General features: G+C 38.9%; 3 protein-coding genes and 1 long non-coding RNA gene across 6 annotated transcripts in view; 3 read left to right on the top strand and 1 right to left on the bottom strand.

Moving 5' to 3' along the window:
* The window catches only part of LOC138968722 (lysosome membrane protein 2-like), a 23837-nt gene extending 21329 nt beyond the window's left edge, over positions 1-2508 (top strand). Inside the window, exon 13 of the mRNA XM_070341356.1 lies at positions 939-2508. Within this exon, the coding sequence (XP_070197457.1) occupies positions 939-983 (45 nt within the window). The 3' untranslated portion in view covers positions 984-2508. The remainder of the gene's footprint in view (positions 1-938) is intronic.
* Positions 1-19040, top strand: part of LOC138968738 (folate receptor gamma-like) — a 376265-nt gene that overhangs the window by 47067 nt on the left and 310158 nt on the right. The window lies entirely within an intron of this gene.
* The window catches only part of LOC138968740 (uncharacterized), a 330336-nt gene that overhangs the window by 56423 nt on the left and 254873 nt on the right, over positions 1-19040 (top strand). The window lies entirely within an intron of this gene.
* LOC138968721 (ribosomal RNA-processing protein 8-like) overlaps positions 1-19040 on the bottom strand; it is a 20113-nt gene extending 1073 nt beyond the window's left edge. For 2 of the 3 annotated variants that reach the window (XM_070341355.1, XM_070341354.1), the window contains exons 1-5: positions 18990-19040; positions 16709-18077; positions 14402-14534; positions 13686-13792; positions 9893-9989 (exon numbers count right to left, since the gene is read on the bottom strand). In XM_070341355.1, coding sequence (XP_070197456.1) covers positions 9893-9989; positions 13686-13792; positions 14402-14534; positions 16709-18024 — 1653 coding nt within the window. In that variant the 5' untranslated portion in view covers positions 18025-18077; positions 18990-19040. Of the gene's footprint in view, positions 1-2308; positions 7502-9892; positions 9990-13685; positions 13793-14401; positions 14535-16708; positions 18078-18989 lie in introns of those variants that run through there. The other variant, XM_070341353.1, reaches the window with a different exon arrangement.

Raw genomic sequence — 19040 nt, 5'->3', positions numbered from 1 at the left:
CACATTATCGCAAAAGAAGGAGAAGGTGTTATGCTTTTTGCGAGTTGAAAGGGTCTAATATGTCAACAAGAGACTAAAAACCAGAATCAATCAGAATGGCCACAGTGGTTCCGATGATGTCAGGCTCTTCCAACGAGAGGACACCTCCCATGAAAGGACGCCTTCTGTTTTCCCTTTGTCATCTTGACCAAAATGTACCTGTGACAATACGCCACAGTAGCTGCAATCATGATGAGACTTGTGTCTGGTCCAAAGGGCTTTCGTGGCATGTTTCATTGTAATATGTGACCCTCCACCACGAAATGAGTCGCATGTCACCTCGCGCGGCTCTGCGCTAGGCTTAATGTGAGTCCTGGGAGTGTCTGGTAACAGTGTGAGGGTCACCTTAGTCACAGGCTTATAACTCAAACAGTTTTCGCTCTTTTCTAAAACGGTTTTTGACCACTGGATAGAGCATAAAAAACTCTTTGTGAAAAAATGTAAAAATATTAAAATCATGCAGAGGTGACATGTGACCAATTCCGTGGTGGAGGGTCACATATTTGCAAATGATGCGCGGCAACCTTTTCATGTATAAATTCACATCGTACCTGGGACCTCCCTTTTAAAACTGCCAAAATTCCGAGAAAATCATGTCTTAAAGGGTTTGGGTGGGGGGGGGGGGGGGGCGGGGGGAGAAGGAGGGTAGATTGAAAAGGGAGCTCCCAGTGTGTTCTGTTAGTAAACTGGGGATGAAGCCAGCTTATATGCACAGCATAATTCTTGTTCCTTATTAACAAGTAATTATCACAACTGTGTGAACTTTTTATGTGATGTAAGGATGGTTGGAGTTACACGGATACATTTTCACGTCTCTTCTGAGTCCTGTTGTGCAATTGTTATTAGCTTTTCTTTTGTGTGTGCTGATCTACTGTAACCATCTCGTCTTTTTTTTGCAGAGCAACAGTGAAACAACTCCTTTTTACGATGGACCTATATACTGAGCCAATGGCCCGTAGTGCTATTTCGAATTCACTACTTGTTTGTCAAGGGAAGTGTTCTCCTCTCATGAATTCATTCATTTGGATACAAAATAATGCGGAGTATTGTAACGTGGAGCAAATAAAGAATTCAATCTGTAGCTAAATGCCCAAATAAACAAATCTCCATACCTTGCTGCACATTGTGTGTGTGTGTGTGTGTGTGTGTGTGTGTGCTTGCGGGTGCGTGGGTGTGAATAGATTTGTCAATGTTTCCCGTACATTTATTTATTGTCTTCAGGAATGCGTCACATGCCTTCGATACACATGCATTTTTATGTGTGATTTATGCTAAATTGGTATAATGTGCATTGTATGCTTTAACATATCGTGTTGTTATTATATTTTACTCATTACCTATTATGTTGACAACCGATTTTTATTTTTTATAAGGCCCCTATATGTTAATTTGTATTGTAATTCGTAGTTTATTATTGTAAAGTGCCGAGAGCACATAGTTATTACTTCGAGTTAACTAGAGTAAACATCGTCCAGCATTTTTCATAGGATATCCATGTTTGCTAATGTGCCTCTATATTGTGTGCGATATTTTTTGACGAGACCATTCATTTTGTGGATTCTGTGATGTGTAATTTATTTCTGTTATCATTGGTTTTGGGACAAAATGCGGACTTTCAAGCTACAGACAAGTTTATGTTTCAGGTAATTATAAGTGATTCCAGGGCTATGAGTCTTGAAGAGAAATATTCTTTAACTTTTACAATTTTAACTTCAAGGGTGGGTTTTTTCTCTCCAAAGAACGTTTTCATGATGATGATGAACGTTTTACGATTATCACTACTCTATTTATCATCTTCATACTATTCCTTTAGCATTCCCCAACAGAGATATGCACCAGATCAAAGGATTGATTTGCGTAATTGTCAAATCATGTTTCTTGGAATAATGGTGCGTATTATGTTCTTCATGATTTGACTGATTTTAAACAGAGAAAGAGAGAGACTAAGGGAGAGAATGGATGGAGCGAGAAAGAGACAGAGAGAGAGAGAGAGAGAGAGAGAGAGGGAAGGGAGGGAGCAAGAGAGAGAAGGGAGCGAGAGTGAGAGAGAGCGAGAGAAAGATTTCAAGCTACAGAAGTTGTACATATTTTTTTTCCTTTTCTTGTTGTATCATGTTGAAATTGAATAAACTCTTGTTTAAACCAATAATAAATTCAAATGCTTTCTATTATATCACCATAACTGCTGTTTTACGGAGTTTAAATAGAGCCATCAAGAATGCTTGGCATCACACACACACACACACACACTAAAACAAATCTTACTCAGTTCAGTTTTCTTCACTTTATTAAGCAAGTAATTTTCATATGCCCGATACACCAACAGTACAGAATCTCAAGTGATGCCCGGTCACAAAACACAATTTCAATCAATCAATCAATATGATGAGGCTTATATCGCGCGTATTCCGTGGGTACAGTTCTAAGCAAAGGGATTTTTTTAAATTAAAAAAAAAAAAATTAATAAATTTATTTTTTTGCAATTTATATTGCGCACATATTCAAGGCGCAGGGATTTATTTATGCGGTGTGAGATGGATTTTTTTTTTACACAATACATCACGCATTCACATCGGCCAGCAGATCGCAGCCATTTTGGCGCATATCCTACTTTTCACGGCCTATTATTCCAAGTCACACGGGTATTTTGGTGGACATTTTTATCTATGCCTATACAATTTTGCCAGGAAAGACCCTTTTGTCAATTGTGGGATCTTTAACGTGCACACCCCAACTGACAAATTTTACTTCACAAAAGCCTTCATTCTAGGTTCAATAAAAGTCTATTGAACAGTTATATTGAGTGACAGTGTTCATTCTTTGCTCGGTACACGACAATGTATAACTTTTTTAAATTTTTGTTATTTGTGGATTATGTATTTTGAAATGTGTGTGTGTGTGTGTGTGAGTGATATGTACAGTTTATAATTTCTAAATTAAACGATAACTTTGATATATTTCAATTTGCATTGTGAACAAAATTGTTTATTTTCTTAATGTATTTTGTATTTAATAGTGTTGTTAGGCACTTGGAACTATTGTAGTATTTGTGCCATAAAAATATAATTATGATTATTATGTAATGGTCCTTCATGCAACTTTACAATGATGCGAGCACTAGGGACAGAAGTAGATCCTACTCAACCAGAATTCAAAACTTCATTTCCACCACCAGCTGATGGAAACTGAAGAATGCAGTTCATACTCGATGCATGTCTTATGCTGAAGCTGGCACACAACAGCCTAAGAGATTTGGGTGTACTCAGACAGGAATGGGATTAAGACACTCAGGTGGTGCCATGTTGTTGCCCTGAATCACCTGCTGAAGTCTGAAGATCAAAGACTAAGCAACAAGATAACATAACATTTTATATAGTCCTGTGAGGTAACTCTCATGGAAATTCAGGCTGCCTTCTCCCTGTGAAAAGCGAGCTGCCATACCGTACATCGCTTCCCATTTTTCTCTCTCAAGAAAACTGAAGGATCCGCATTAAATTTTATTTCATTTTCACAAGCAGAAAATTAAGGTGACTCTTGGTGCAATTGTTAACGATGCAGCACACAGAATGGCAAGGCAGACATCAGACTTCCAGAATTCTGAGGTTGCAAAGGCTGACACTATTCATTTGCACATAACGTTGAAGATTTCTTACCATTTAAATATTTTCTAAGAAATCAACAGTACCTCAAAGATACTTTTAAGCGCTCAGTTTTGAGTAAACGTCCATACCCCACTTTGGGTCAATACAATACCAAGTAAACTCTCACCCCAAACTTTGAATATTGAGTTAGGGAAAATATTTGACTAAGTTTCCCTTATAAATTCCCATGTGCAGTACCGATATTTGAACTGAATAACACCTACATGAATGCCCACTGCAGGACGAAAAAAGAAGCACAGCTTGGCCTGATGAGACCCCCCTGCAAGAGAAGCTGTTTGGCGACCTGGTGGCCCTAAAGAAGACGGCGGCTTTTGTGGGTGCCACAGGAGTGGATGTCCGAAGGGAGCGAACGAGAAGAATAAGAAGAATAAATGGTGATGAAGAAAGAAGATGGCGGACGAGTAGGGACGTCTGTGTAGCTCTTTGCAGTGAAATGTGAAATTAGTGGAGTTGTATGGTGTTGTGGTAGATGTGGTTTGTGTGACAGATATGCAACAGTCTCCACGCTTTGTTACTGCAAGTAGGTGCTTATACGCTCATCATGTGCTGCATATAATGAACATTTCTTTACAATTTCTCGAGAGAGTGATCGGTCTGTTGACATTTTGCATTGACCCAAAACAAGTTTTATACGACAATTTCAAACTCCCAGCGACAGAGTATCTGGACAATAATGCCATGAAAGGATAATATATATTGTTGATGTTTCTTATCTTGAGAACCCAGGGGGTCATGCAAGACTAATTCAGCTGGGGCCAAGAAAAGATGAAGGGTGGCACCACTTTCAAGGCTAAAAAAGATAAGAATTTGTAGCTGGACAATCACCTGGACGATCCTCCGCCATATTTCAGCAACTTCTACGACTCATGGACAACGCTGCTCTATGCTCGACCACGCACCAGGCTTACACCTGGGCGCCGCATTGGGGGGGAAATCCCTGACGTTCAGATAGTTACCAAACTAGTTAATTTAATTACCACTTCCAATGTCATTGATTGATTGTTGTATTGTATTTTGATCAGGATTTGTGAGACCGAGTGTGTAATCCTTAAGAGTGAGTGAGTTAGTGAGTGCGAGTGCTTAGTAGAAGTGAGTAGGGGGGGGGGGGGGGGGGGTTAGAATAGCTGCATGAATGAACAAGAAGGGCAAAGCCCATACGACTCACATGCTTGACCTCGACCTTTAGGGTAACTAAACCTAGCAATGACATCATACACTTAAGAACTGCTTTACACATTTTTCCTACCAATATACATGTGACCTTGACCCAAGGTCAAGGTCATCCAAGGTCATGCAACACAAAGCTGTTAATTCAAGACATAGGAAGTACAATGGTGCTTATTGGCTCTTTCTACCATGAGATATGGTCACTTTTAGTGGTTCACTACCTTATTTTGGTCACATTTCATAAGGGTCAAAGTGACCTTGACCTTGATCATATGTGACCAAATGTGTCTCATGATGAAAGCATAACATGTGCCCCACATAATTTTTAAGTTTGAAACAGTTATCTTCCATAGTTCAGGGTCAAGGTCACTTCAAAATATGTATACAATCCAACTTTGAAGAGCTCCTGTGACCTTGACCTTGAAGCAAGGTAAACCAAACTGGTATCAAAAGATGGGGCTTACTTTGCCCTATATATCATATGTAGGTGAGGTATTCAATCTCAAAAACTTCAGAGAAAATGGGAAAAATGTGAAAAATAGCTGTTTTTTAGGCAACATTTATGGCCCCTGCGACCTTGACCTTGAAGCAAGGTCAAGATGCTATGTATGTTTTTTGGGGCCTTGTTATCATACACCATCTTGCCAAATTTGGTACTGATAGACTGAATAGTGTCCAAGAAATATCCAACGTTAAAGTTTTCCGGACGTCCGGATGGACGTCCGGACGGACGGACGGACGACTCGGGTGAGTACATAGACTCACTTTTGCTTTGCATGTGAGTCAAAAATAGTTGATTGTATTTGTAAATAAATGTTTGTGTATGTTATTTCCTGTTGCCTAGTATGCAAGTTGCATGAATGTTGTTTCCTGTTGCCTAGTATGCAAGTTGCATGAATGATGGTATAATATTACTTGCGTGAATTTGTGTGCGTGACACCGACTATAAATGTCACCCTTTCTTTCTCGCTTGTTTGTGAATGCTGACATTGGTTCTGCATAGCAGAGCATGAATCTTTCTTTCAGTATTTATTTGAATAATAAACACTTGCTATGAAATTACAAAGCAAAATGATTTCTTTTGCTTTTTTGAGATGTCATTGGGGTCAATCACTCGAATAACCATGCGCATGCATGCGCTCTAGGAAGTAAGAGAGAAAGAGAGAGAGAGAGATGGGAAGAGATGGTGTACAGTTTTGAGGAGAGCTACATTCCTTTGATATGTTTATAACAAGGGATCTCACTCTCGCTCAGGGCCGTGAGAGGTCAACTTTCCCAACGGTTTGCAAAATAACTTTGTAATTGCTATATTTTCTACTACTCGGAGTCTCCAAGGAATGGATATGTAGACCTCCTCGTCCACTCCAAGCCCCTCACTAAAAATGTGAGTCATTTTCTTGCGAAAACCAGTATCTTTGATTTTTGTTGTTGACTACCGTCTATCATCATGCACCATTCGCGTTCACTGTCAGTGAAGCGTTGAAACCTGGTCGATTTAAGCGTGGACAGTGATACCACTAACCCTGATAACAAATGTAGCGGAACATGTAAGAAGACAAAGAAAAGTGCAGCCAACAAAGCCAAGAAAGCTTAACTAACTGATCAACGACAAAGTAACACGCTTCAGTCACATTTTCATCGCAGAGTGAGTGAGTCACTGAGTGTAGCGCTATGGCCACTGGCGGACACGACAGAGACACTGACATTGTCAGTGACACAGACTCTAAAGTGACATGATGACGCCATTTAAACAAGGAACTGTTCCTGCATAGGGTTAAGTGCCCAGTCCCACTTTGGGGCAGAATTTTGCATACAGGGGCAGGTGGGCGTACTTTACCGAATTTAAACTCCACTTCTCCATTCAGAAATAATATTCCATTGAAAAAATTAAGCCCAAACTCCATTAACCCACGGGACAAGTAACGTAAATGTCTTAAAAGATGAAAATAAGTCACAAAAAGACAAATTATTACATTTGTGACCCTCCACCACGGAATGAGTCGCATGTCATCTTTGCATGATTTTCATATTTTTACATTTTCCTAATGAGTGTTTTATGCTCTATCCAGTGGTAAAAACCGTTTTAGAAAAGAGCGAAAACTGTTCGAGTTATAAGCCTGTGACCGAGGTGACCCTCACACTTTTACCACAGTCCCCCCCGGACTTCTATTAAGCCTAGCGCAGAACCGCGCGAGGTGACATGCGACTCATTTCGTGGTGGAGGGTCACATTTAGTCAAGCTGTGGAACTCGCAGAATAAAACTCAATGGGCTGCATGTTCGTTTCACCAAGACTAGCAGGCTCAGAAAGCATTGGCACGCTGGCTAAACGTTTCAATGTTTCATGACAATCTGCCCAGTAGTTTTCTGGGAATCGCTCTACACACACAAATGCAAACACACACATATATATATATATACACCACAACCCTAATCTCAATTCCCAGTTTAAATGTAAATGCACTTGCAATGGTTTTGCATATTATGCATATACTGTGTCATGCCTGAGGTGAAAAAGCTTCTCTAGCGCTTCTTGTACTGGCAAGCTTTGAGTTGGATTCGCGGTGCTTTTTTTCGTGATGCTTCTGCGACCTTTTTGAACTTGAAGAGCAGGAACATCTTACCCAGAAAGACCTGGAAGAGAGCAAAAGGGGAAACACGTTTGTACGACAATCAGATTATAAAGGAGCATTCTGGAGTGTGAGTGATATTGGTTCCTTGCTTAACAAAATATTTCATTGTTGATCTATAGATGGCTGCATTGCTTTAATTTCATTTGTGGTATTATGAATCAATCAATGAGTCTTATATCGCGCATATTCCATGGGTACAGTTCTAAGCGCTCTGCAGTGATGCCGTGTGAGATGAAATTTTTTACGGCCAGTAGATTGCAGCCATTTCGGCGCATATTTACCTTTTACGGCCTATTATTCCAAGTCACACGGGTATAGGTAGACAATTATTAACTGTGCCTAAGCAATTTTGCCAGGAAAGACCCTTTTGTCAATCGTGGGACCCAATGTAGTGTACTCTTTTTTTGGGGGCGTTACTTTTGATACACTTGTACTTCACTGTGACCCAGTAACACTTAAACACATGTACTTTACAAATAATGAAATATATATGCACTGTACATGCATGTTTCACACATGATATGCACGAAAAATCAAATAGGAATCCTTCTAACTAATCTAAATTTCTTGATTCTTTAAGGCAAGGCAGCGAATGCTTCATGCTTTACCCGTTGACAACTCTGACAAGCAGCTAACTGTCTTACACGTTCACTACATGTTTGTTTGCTTATGCAAGGCAATTGCATGGGTGGGACTGAAGAGTGTCATGAATCCTGACGAATTTTAAGGGGGGGGGGGGGGGGGAGGCCCCAGACGCTGAAGGATTTGTATAATTAACAACCAAAAAAACGTCACCACAGACATTACGAATCCGGATTTCCGGAATATACCGGAAGAATCCCACCCATACAATTGTAATACCGCCATTTGCAGATGTCAGTACGAATGCTCATTTGGGTTAACAATTTTGCCTCTGGAGGTGCTGCACTGTACAGACCTAAGAACCCCTATTTTGCACTTGTAGTATTCTCAAACAAACTTGGTGTATTTTCAGAAAAATTAGTACACTCCACACATCATTTGAACATGTATCCATGATTTCTTTCTTTCTTTATTTGGTGTTTAACGTCGTTTTCAACCATTCAAGGTTATATCGCGACGTTATATCCATGATTCAAACTGGGTTGTTCGAGACTACCTGTCACGTAACATGCCACAAGAACTACAAAACGAGAGGACAGCACGCTTCGCCTTGCAGTCCGGACTGACGATCTAACAGCGAACGACAAGAAGAAGAAGAACTGCAAAACAGGTGTGTCAATACTGGATCAGCTTCGGGATGCGCTTGTGAAGAAAATTAGTCCAGGAATTTGTTTCTGTATTTTTTCCCAGTGACCGGACTGATCGTATTTGAGACAATCAAGCGTACAGAATACAGCCAAATTGTAGGGGTTCCCAGGTCTGACTTTACCAAACAAAGCATTTGCCTTCTTTGAAAAAAAAAAAAAAAACCCAGTCAGAAGCCATGCCAGATAAAAACAAGAAGAGCAAACGCTCGATCGAGTCACTTTCGCAGTTCTGAATATTATATGAGGCATCAGATGGACAGGAAGAAATTGCTATTCACAACACAATACAGATGTAAATAATTTGATGTAAAGAATAATCCTATAAAGTTTGAATCAAATCCGATGAATAGTTTCAGAGATATGATATTTCAATTTTTTTCCTTCAAGACATACCTGTGACCTTGAAAAAGGTCAAAGGTCACCAAAGCAGACGTCAAAGTGTAGAGGTCACTGGGAGTCACGTTCACATAAAATTTGAGCCCGGTCACTTTTATAGTTTCCGAGAAAAGCCCAACGTTAAGTTGTGTGTTGCCGAACAGAAAAGGCTAGTTATCTCCCTTGTTTTTCTGATAACGTTCGTAAAAGGCTACAGATGTAAATACTTTGATGTAAAGAATAATCCTACAAAGTTTCAATCACATCCGATGAACTTTGTCAAAGATATAAAATGTCTAATTTTTCCTTTGACGCTGACCTGTGACCTTGAAAAAGGTCAAAGGTCAACGAAACCATCGTTAAAGTGTAGAGGTCATTGGAGGTCACGACTAAACAAAATATGAGCCGGATCGCTTTGATAGTTTCCGAGAAAAGTCCAACGTTAAGGTGGTGTCTACGGACGGCCGGCCGGCCGGCCGGACAGACTAACACTGACCGATTACATAGAGTCACTTTTTCTCAAGTGACTCAAAAACCACAGCATATATATATATATACACTAGCTCTTGCCTCAGCATTTTACTGTGACCCGATTGCATTCTGTACTAAGACTGTCCCAACAGGCAATGCAAGATGCTCTTCTGCTTGGTGAGGCTAGGTCTCATCTGAGTCTCCAAAATATATGTAAAATATAACCCCACGACAAAGTATGTGTAAAATCATCTCACCTTTTTCTGATGGCGAAATCCAAGGGCTTCAACATTCTTGACAAAGTTGTTGACGCTGTAGAACCGACTGACCACCTCCGTAACCCTCAGTGTGCCCCTGAGAAAAACAAACAAACAACATAAATAGCATGATAAAATCCTCCGAAAGCGGCGTATGGCTGCCTTAATGGCGGGGTAAAAACGGTCATACACGTAAAATTCCACTCGTGCAAAAAACACGAGTGTACGTGGGAGTTTCAGCCCACGAACGCAGAAGAAGAAGCATGATAAAATGCTAAAACTATAATTTTTCAGATATATAGTCCCAATAGGTCCTGATACTCATGAGAGAAACACATGTTTTGAGATATTTTAAGTACAGTGCCACACTGACAAATTTTAAACAAAAGAAACACAGGGAGAACTGCATGCATCAGACTGCATACTCAGGGAAATGCCAGCAAAACAGTAACATACAAGCACATGTGTGCATCATTATCTGTATCATAAGTGTCTATCCGTCCACTTTAAAAATCCTTGGGTCAAAGTATTGTGATTTTAACGTTTTGTTTTGTCATAAAGTAAACATTCCAATAACTTACTATTCTTGTGTGTTTTTTATTCGTGATCTTTGGGTGTTTTGTTGTTCTTTTTTTAATTTTTTTAATATTATCAATCACTTGAAGTTTGTAATACATTCTCAATCATTTTTAGTCTGTTTGTTATATTCTCCATCATTTGTAGTTTGTAATAGATTCTCAATCATTTGTAGTTTGTTTGTAACATTCTCAATCATTTGTAGTTTGTAATACATTCTCAATCATTTGTAGTTTGTAATACATTCTCAATCATTTGTAGTTTGTTTGTAATACATTCTCAATCATTTGTAGTTTGTTTGTAATACATTCTCAATCATTTGTAGTTTGTAATACATTCTCAATCATTTGTAGTTTGTAATACATTCTCAATCATTTGTAGTTTGTAATACATTCTCAATCATTTGTAGTTTGTTTGTAATACATTCTCAATCATTTTTAGTTTGTTTGTAATAAATTCTCAATCATCTGTAGTTTGTTTGTAATACATTCTCAATCATTTGTAGTTTGTAATACATTCTCCATCATTTGTAGTTTGTTTGTAATACATTCTCAATCATTTGTAGTTTGTTTGTAATACATTCTCAATCATTTGTAGTTTGTTTGTAATACATTCTCAATCATTTGTAGTTTGTAATACATTCTCCATCATTTGTAGTTTATTTGTAATACATTTTCAATCATTTGTAGTTTGTTTGTAATATATTCTCAATCATTTGTAGTTTGTTTGTAATACATTCTCAATCATTTGTAGTTTGTTTGTAATACATTCTCAATCATTTGTAGTTTGTTTGTAATACATTCTCAATCATTTGTAGTTTGTTTGTAATACATTCTCAATCATTTGTAGTTTGTTTGTAATACATTCTCAAACATTTGTAGTTTGTTTGTAATACATTCTCAATCATTTGTAGTTTGTTTGTAATACATTCTCAATCATTTGTAGTTTGTTTGTAATACATTCTTAATCATTTGTAGTTTGTAATACATTCTCAATCATTTGTAGTTTGTTTGTAATACATTCTCAATCATTTGTAGTTTGTTTGTAATACATTCTCAATCATTTGTAGTTTGTAATACATTCTCAATCATTTGTAGTTTGTTTGTAATACATTCTCAATCATTTGTAGTTTGTAATACATTCTCAATCATTTGTAGTTTGTTTGTAATACATTCTTAATCATTTGTAGTTTGTAATACATTCTCAATCATTTGTAGCTTGTAATACATTCTCAATCATTTGTAGTTTGTAATACATTCTCAATCATTTATAGTTTGTAATACATTCTCAATCATTTGTAGTTTGTAATACATTCTCAATCATTTGTAGTTTGTTTGTAATACTTTCTTTATTTCTTTATTTGGTGTTTAACTTCATTTTCAACCGTTCAAGGTTATATCGCGACGGGTTTGTAATACATTCTCAATCATTTGTAGTTGGTTTGTAATACATTCTCAATCATTTGTAGTTGGTTTGTAATACATTCTCAATCATTTGTAGTTTGTTTGTAATACATTCTCAATCATTTGTAGTTTGTAATACATTCTCAATCATTTGTAGTTTGTTTGTAATACATTCTCAATCATTTGTAGTTTGTAATACATTCTCAATCATTTGCAAACAGATTTCATTCTTGTAATTCTGTTGCCTCGCTAACATGAAATAGTTGTAGTTGGTTTGTAATACATTCTCAATCATCAGTAGTTTGTTTGTAATACATTCTCAATCATTTGTAGTTTGTTTGTAATACATTCTCAATCATTTGTAGTTTATAATACATTCTCAATCATGTGTAGTTAGTTTATAATACATTCTCAATCATTTGTAGTTTGTTTGTAATACATTCTCAATCATTTGTAGTTTGTTTGTAATACATTCTCAATCATTTGTAGTTTGTTTGTAATACATTCTCAATCATTTGTAGTTTGTTTGTAATACATTCTCAATCATTTGTAGTTTGTAATACATTCTCCATCATTTGTAGTTTGTTTGTAATACATTTTCAATCATTTGTAGTTTGTTTGTAATACATTCTCAATCATTTGTAGTTTGTTTGTAATACATTCTCAATCATTTGTAGTTTGTTTGTAATACATTCTCAATCATTTGTAGTTTGTTTGTAATACATTCTCAATCATTTGTAGTTTGTTTGTAATACATTCTCAATCATTTGTAGTTTGTAATACATTCTCAAACATTTGTTGTTTGTTTGTAATACATTCTCAATCATTTGTAGTTTGTTTGTAATACATTCTCAATCATTTGTAGTTTGTTTGTAATACATTCTTAATCATTTGTAGTTTGTAATACATTCTCAATCATTTGTAGTTTGTTTGTAATACATTCTCAATCATTTGTAGTTTGTTTGTAATACATTCTTAATCATTTGTAGTTTGTAATACATTCTCAATCATTTGTAGTTTGTAATACATTCTCAATCATATGTAGTTTGTAATACATTCTCAATCATTTGTAGTTTTTTTGTAATACATTATTAATCATTTGTAGTTTGTAATACATTCTCAATCATTTGTAGTTTGTAATACATTCTCAATCATTTGTAGTTTGTAATACATTCTCAATCATTTGTAGTTTGTTTGTAATACATTCTCAATCATTTGTAGTTTGTTTGTAATACTTTCTTTATTTCTTTATTTGGTGTTTAACTTAATTTTCAACCGTTCAAGGTTATATCGCGACGGGTTTGTAATACATTCTCAATCATTTGTAGTTGGTTTGTAATACATTCTCAATCATTTGTAGTTTGTTTGTAATACATTCTCAATCATTTGTAGTTTGTTTGTAATACATTCTCAATCATTTGTAGTTTGTAATACATTCTCAATCATTTGTAGTTTGTTTGTAATACATTCTCAATCATTTGTAGTTTGTAATACATTCTCAATCATTTGCAAGCAGATTTCATTCTTGTAATTCTGTTGCCTCGCTAACATGAAATTTGCAAAGATATAATATACCACTGGCACTGCTCTGTCTATTGTGTCTGGATGATCACATTGGGTGTGCAAGATCTTCTTCTTCGTTCATGGGCTGGAACTCCCATGTTCACTCATGTTTTTGCACGAGTGGATGTTTACGTGTATGACCGTTTTTACACCGTCATTCAGACAGCCATACGCCGCTTTCAGGGGACGCAAGATGTAAGATGAAGACAAGTGACAGAAATCAGAAGGAACCAGAGAGAACAAATGCTCACCCTTGCTTCAGGACCCTGTTTGCTTCACACAGATAGTCGGAGAGGTTGGTTCCCATCAGAGACAGACAGAACACGGCAACATCTACACTGCTGTTCTCCAGAGGAACCTGCCAAAGGGAACAACGGGGGGATATTATTATTACAGCCATGTCAAAGCATCAACAACAACAACAAAAATATTGTGTAAATGTAACCACTGGTGGTGCTGTTAGTTTTAAGAGGTGGCTAGGGTGTGGAATCCAGCTTCAAAGAATGTTTTAATTGAGCGAACTGAAGAACTAACTTAGCAGTGGCTAGCACACACTTATGATTACAAAGTGAATTTAAAACCATGCACATGCACACAGCGTGACACAGAGGCAGAACTAAAGACACAAGGCAACAGGTGGACAGAAGCGGAAAGAACAGCCCAGAGCAGAGTGCGATGGAGAAACCTAGTCAATGGCATATGCTCCGGTCAGGGGCAAAGAGCCTAAGTAAAGTAAAGTAAGCACGCACACAAACAAGCATGCACACACACACACACTTACAAAGTTGCACAAGGATCAGTAAAACAGAAAAAACAACATACTCTACTGCAGTCAGCCTTTACTCATAAACACAACCTGACTTCATTTGACAGTGTTTCCCAAAATATTGCAGTGTCAACACAAAAACGTTTCATAACTACAACAAAAACAATAAATCTGAGAGACTACACAAGTTTTTGAGCATACCCTGGCAATGTTACAGGCAGTGATGAAAGGCTTGCTTGCCACCAGATCAAAGGAGTGGACCTTGTGCTTGGGCAAACTCTCTGCTAAGTGACCATCCCCACAACCAAAGTCTGCAAGCACAGCGCCAGCTTTCCTGAAACACACATATTTTCAACAATGTCAGCTTTACAGCAGTCCCTGCAATGTACGGCCCCCGGCGTGAGCGGACACCTGACATGTACGGACACATTTGCTCGGCACGGAGTGTTTTCCTTCTATATTTGCCCCCCCTTAAACGGACACCTGCAAAACGTGGACGCGGACACTCATTTTCGGTCCCAACAGCAGGTCATACCTCCAATGTACGGACAGACCATCGTCAAATTTTCACCACAACAAAATCGATAACAGAGCAGTCCGGCTCTTGGTACAAAGATCACAGCCGCAATGGCGTGATGACAGTCACTGATAACTTGAGTGCACGTGTACCCATCAGGAGGGGGGGTAGTTTTGGTCAGGAGTGGAGTACATGCGAAGATGCCAACATGAAACTGCACTGTGCTCTTTATTCTTGTCTGTTGGACGTAAACAACAGAAACCACAGTCGATGAAGGTCCTGAGCGAAAGAGAGTGAAAAACCGGCCACAGTTCTCAGCATCGTGTGTCTGTGTGTAACCTCTTTCATTGACAAGATACTCTTGTTTCCCTTCAGCCTTGACCAGTGAGTCGGTTGCCTAACACTTTCAACGGTTTCAACACTTTTTATACAAATCATTTTTACAGAACGTTTAAAGAAGTATTAGGAGTTTATTGTTATTGTTTAGTAGCCACAAGAAGTGATTAGCATAGACTCAATCCTGTTGTTTGTGTGTCTCTGTGTGAGTGTATGGGGGAGGGGGTGGTGTGGTCACCCCTCCCGTGACCGAACACCTGCAATGTACGGACAGTTTTGCTATGGCCCAAGGGTGTCCGTTCATGAGAGGGACTGCTGTACCACAAACAAGTCTTTTACCACAAAATATCTTCTTCTCCCTTTCTTTCCTCATATAACGACAAATCAAATCTAAGTATGGAGAAAATTCTACACTAACACACCTGCTGACTAGACACAGATCCAGACTCCCGGTGCCCTTGAAATGAATAATCTGACATACTCTGCCACCTTTCTTTAAGACCTAAAACAAAAAATTCTAAATACGTCAGGTCCTACAAAGAAGGGAATCTTAGAATAGAGGTAAATTCACAGGCAGTATGAACAGAAAGTCTGAAAAAGCAATTGGGGTCTTAACAAGAAGAGCAAACGCTCGATCGAGTCACTTTCGCAGTTCTGAATATTATATGAGGCATCAGATGGACAGGAAGAAATTGCTATTCACAACACAATGAGTCACGTTCACATAAAATTTGAGCCCGGTCACTTTTATAGTTTCCGAGAAAAGCCCAACGTTAAGTTGTGTGTTGCCGAACAGAAAAGGCTAGTTATCTCCCTTGTTTTTCTGATAACGTTCGTAAAAGGCTACAGATGTAAATACTTTGATGTAAAGAATAATCCTACAAAGTTTCAATCACATCCGATGAACTTTGTCAAAGATATAAAATCATAAAATGTCTAATTTTTCCTTTGACGCTGACCTGTGACCTTGAAAAAGGTCAAAGGTCAACGAAACCATCGTTAAAGTGTAGAGGTCATTGGAGGTCACGACTAAACAAAATATGAGCCCGATCGCTTTGATAGTTTCCGAGAAAAGTCCAACGTTAAGGTGGTGTCTACGGACGGCCGGCCGGCCGGCCGGACAGACTAACACTGACCGATTACATAGTCACTTTTTCTCAAGTGACTCAAAAAGGGGAAGTCTTCTTCTTCTTCTGCGTTCGTGGGCTGAAACTCCCACATACACTCGTGTTTTTTGCACGAGTGGAATTTTTACGCGTATGACCGTTTTTTACCCCGCCATTTAGGCAGCCATACGCCGTTTTCGGAGGAAGCATGCTGGGTATTTTCGTGTTTCTATAACCCACCGAACTCTGACATGGATTACAGGATCTTTTTCGTGCGCACTTGGTCTTGTGCTTGCGTGTACACACGGGGGTGTTCGGACACCGAGGAGAGCCTGCACACAAAGTTGACTCTGAGAAATAAATCTCTCGCCAAACGTGGGGACGAACTCACGCTGACAGCGGCCAACTGGATACAAATCCAGCGCGCTACCGACTGAGCTACATCCCCGCCCGGGGAAGTCTTAAATTGGGGGGGTTCTACTGTAGAAAATTGAAAAGGTAAAAGAACATTGAACAATACGAACATATCAATTAGTCTATGTTACTGACCCTTTGCTGAGTTGATGGATGATGGTATCCAAGGGGTTGACCGGCCACCTGGCTACCTGTGCCTGGAAGCCTTCGTGGTACACCTGGAAAGCCTCCGGGTCATCCTTGAAAATCTCCAGTGCCTGCCTCCCCGTGCTAGTGTACAACTGTTCATTCAGGAAGCGAAATCGAGCAGAGTTTAGCTTCTGACGAGTTTGTTCAGTGAAAGACAGTGGCTTACTTTTTTGCTGTTTCATAGTCTGTGAGATTTTCTCTCCAGATGAAGTCCCTTTTTTAGACTGCATGTTGTTCTCAGCATCTTGAGAATGTTTTGTGACTGGTAACCTTGACCTATCTTCAACATCACTATCAGTATCACCACTGTCAGAAAAGTCCTCATCAGCAGAATTACTCCACACACTGTCTTCGTCGGAATCAGAATCATCATCTCTGTGTCTTTTGAGACCATCAGCTGGTTCTGTGTGCACCATTTTCTGCACCTTGACAACAGCTGTCTTCCTCTTTTTCTTTGATTTTACCATTTCCTGGTAACCTGCAACTTTTATCTTTTTTCCCACCTCCACTTTTGCCTTCAAGCCACTATCAGTCTTTTTCTTTTTCTTGCTCAAAGGCATAGCATGCTGTGTTGATGTCATTTGTAAGGCGCCTTCAATAGAACTTGATTTTTCTTCAGGAAGAGTCTTCTTCGTAGAAGGCACCTGTTTAAGCTTTGGCATCTTCTTTTTAGAGGCCACACCGCCTGGTGATGTGTGAGAAACTGGTGTGTTCTTCTTGTTTCCATCCACGGCTTCATCAGGAGTTTTGTTCAATGCAAGATGCTTGTACTTATTTTTCTTGCTATTTTTCTTGTTACGATTACGCCTTTGCTTTCTTGTCATTTCTATGACACTGCCTACTTTCTCAACCTCTGGAACACTGTCACCATTTTGATGTTTTTCATCCACTTTTAGTTTTTTCGAAGTCTTTGTCATAAGAACCTCTTCAGGTCTCTTCCTTTTGGTAGGTTTTCTGTCAGTTTTGCTACTTAGATCCACACTGAGTTTGATATTTAAGTTAACAGCCTTTCGGATTTTGTCAGCTTCTGTCCCCTGTGAAATCTTTTGTTTTTTTGCATCTTTTGGAGATGTTTTTACACCATTTAGCGTTTTCTTTGGAAGATGATCCCTGTCAACTTCTTTTGCAGCCTTTTCCAGTTTAGACTTTGGGGATTTCTTTACTTGAGCGTCCCCTTTCACAAGTCTTTTCTTTACTTGAGCGTCCCCTTTCACTGGTCTTTTCTTCTTTTTTGACATCCCTTCCACTGGTGATTTTGACATGATTAGCCTTTGTGGTTCACTCAATTTCTGCCACTATGGTATCAGTTTAGTATCTGAAACAAAATATCAAAAACAGCATCAGAAATTGACAAGACACAAACATGAACTAACCTACGTCTCCATGTGTGTGATGTGTAAGAGAGAGAGAGAGAGAGAGAGAGAGAGAGAGAGAGAGAGAGAGAGAGAGAGAGAGAGAGAGAGAGAGAGAGAGAGAGAGAGAGAGAGAGAGAGAGGGAAGGGAACAAAGAGGGAATGAAAGAGTGAATGAGAGAGAGAGAGAGAGAGAGAGAGAGAGAGAGAGAGAGAGAGAGAGAGAGAGAGAGAGAGAGAGAGAGAGGTCTGTTTTTCCAACTTTGTCTTGTGACAGAATTTTCTTCAACGCAAGATTTGTTGATTCACCTAACGACGCCATCAGACGAAGCTAGACCTCAACAAATCAAGGTTGGAAGATAACTGTTTTTAAATTTAGAAACACGAAAATAAAAAGCATGCACCTCCGGAAAGCGGCGGATGGCTGCCTTAATGGCGGGGCAAAAAAGGTCACACATGTAAAAGCAGTGTGAGTTTCAGTCCATGAACGACGAAGAAGAAAGTAACTAACACTAACACTGTACGGGGATGTAGGAGGAGGGGGGAGTGGGAGTGGAGGATCAGGGGGGGAGGGGGGTGTGTGAGTTTGACTCCTTTCAAATCAAGCTCCAGAAGCGTGGTACATAAAATATCACTCAGGCTTGAGTTACTTACTAAGGACGAAGAAGGAAAACGTGAGACATGGAGGGTTGGAGAGACAGCATACATACATGTGCTACACAGGATGGTAGTACGGTAAACCTTCACTCAAGCCGAGTCAAGGTGCGCACTGTTAGTGTTAAGGCTATGTAACGTGTACATGATCAAAAAGTCTCAAGCACATCAAAATATCGTTTTAATGCCACAGCATTATAAGCATATGAAACAAAACTAACCGTATTTAACAACCAGTCTACGGAGTAGCGTGGACCATGCGGGAGGTCGCC

This window comes from Littorina saxatilis, linkage group LG6 (assembly GCF_037325665.1).
Source record: "Littorina saxatilis isolate snail1 linkage group LG6, US_GU_Lsax_2.0, whole genome shotgun sequence".
Lineage (NCBI taxonomy): Eukaryota > Metazoa > Mollusca > Gastropoda > Littorinimorpha > Littorinidae > Littorina > Littorina saxatilis.
This window is presented reverse-complemented; position numbering and strand designations above follow the sequence as displayed.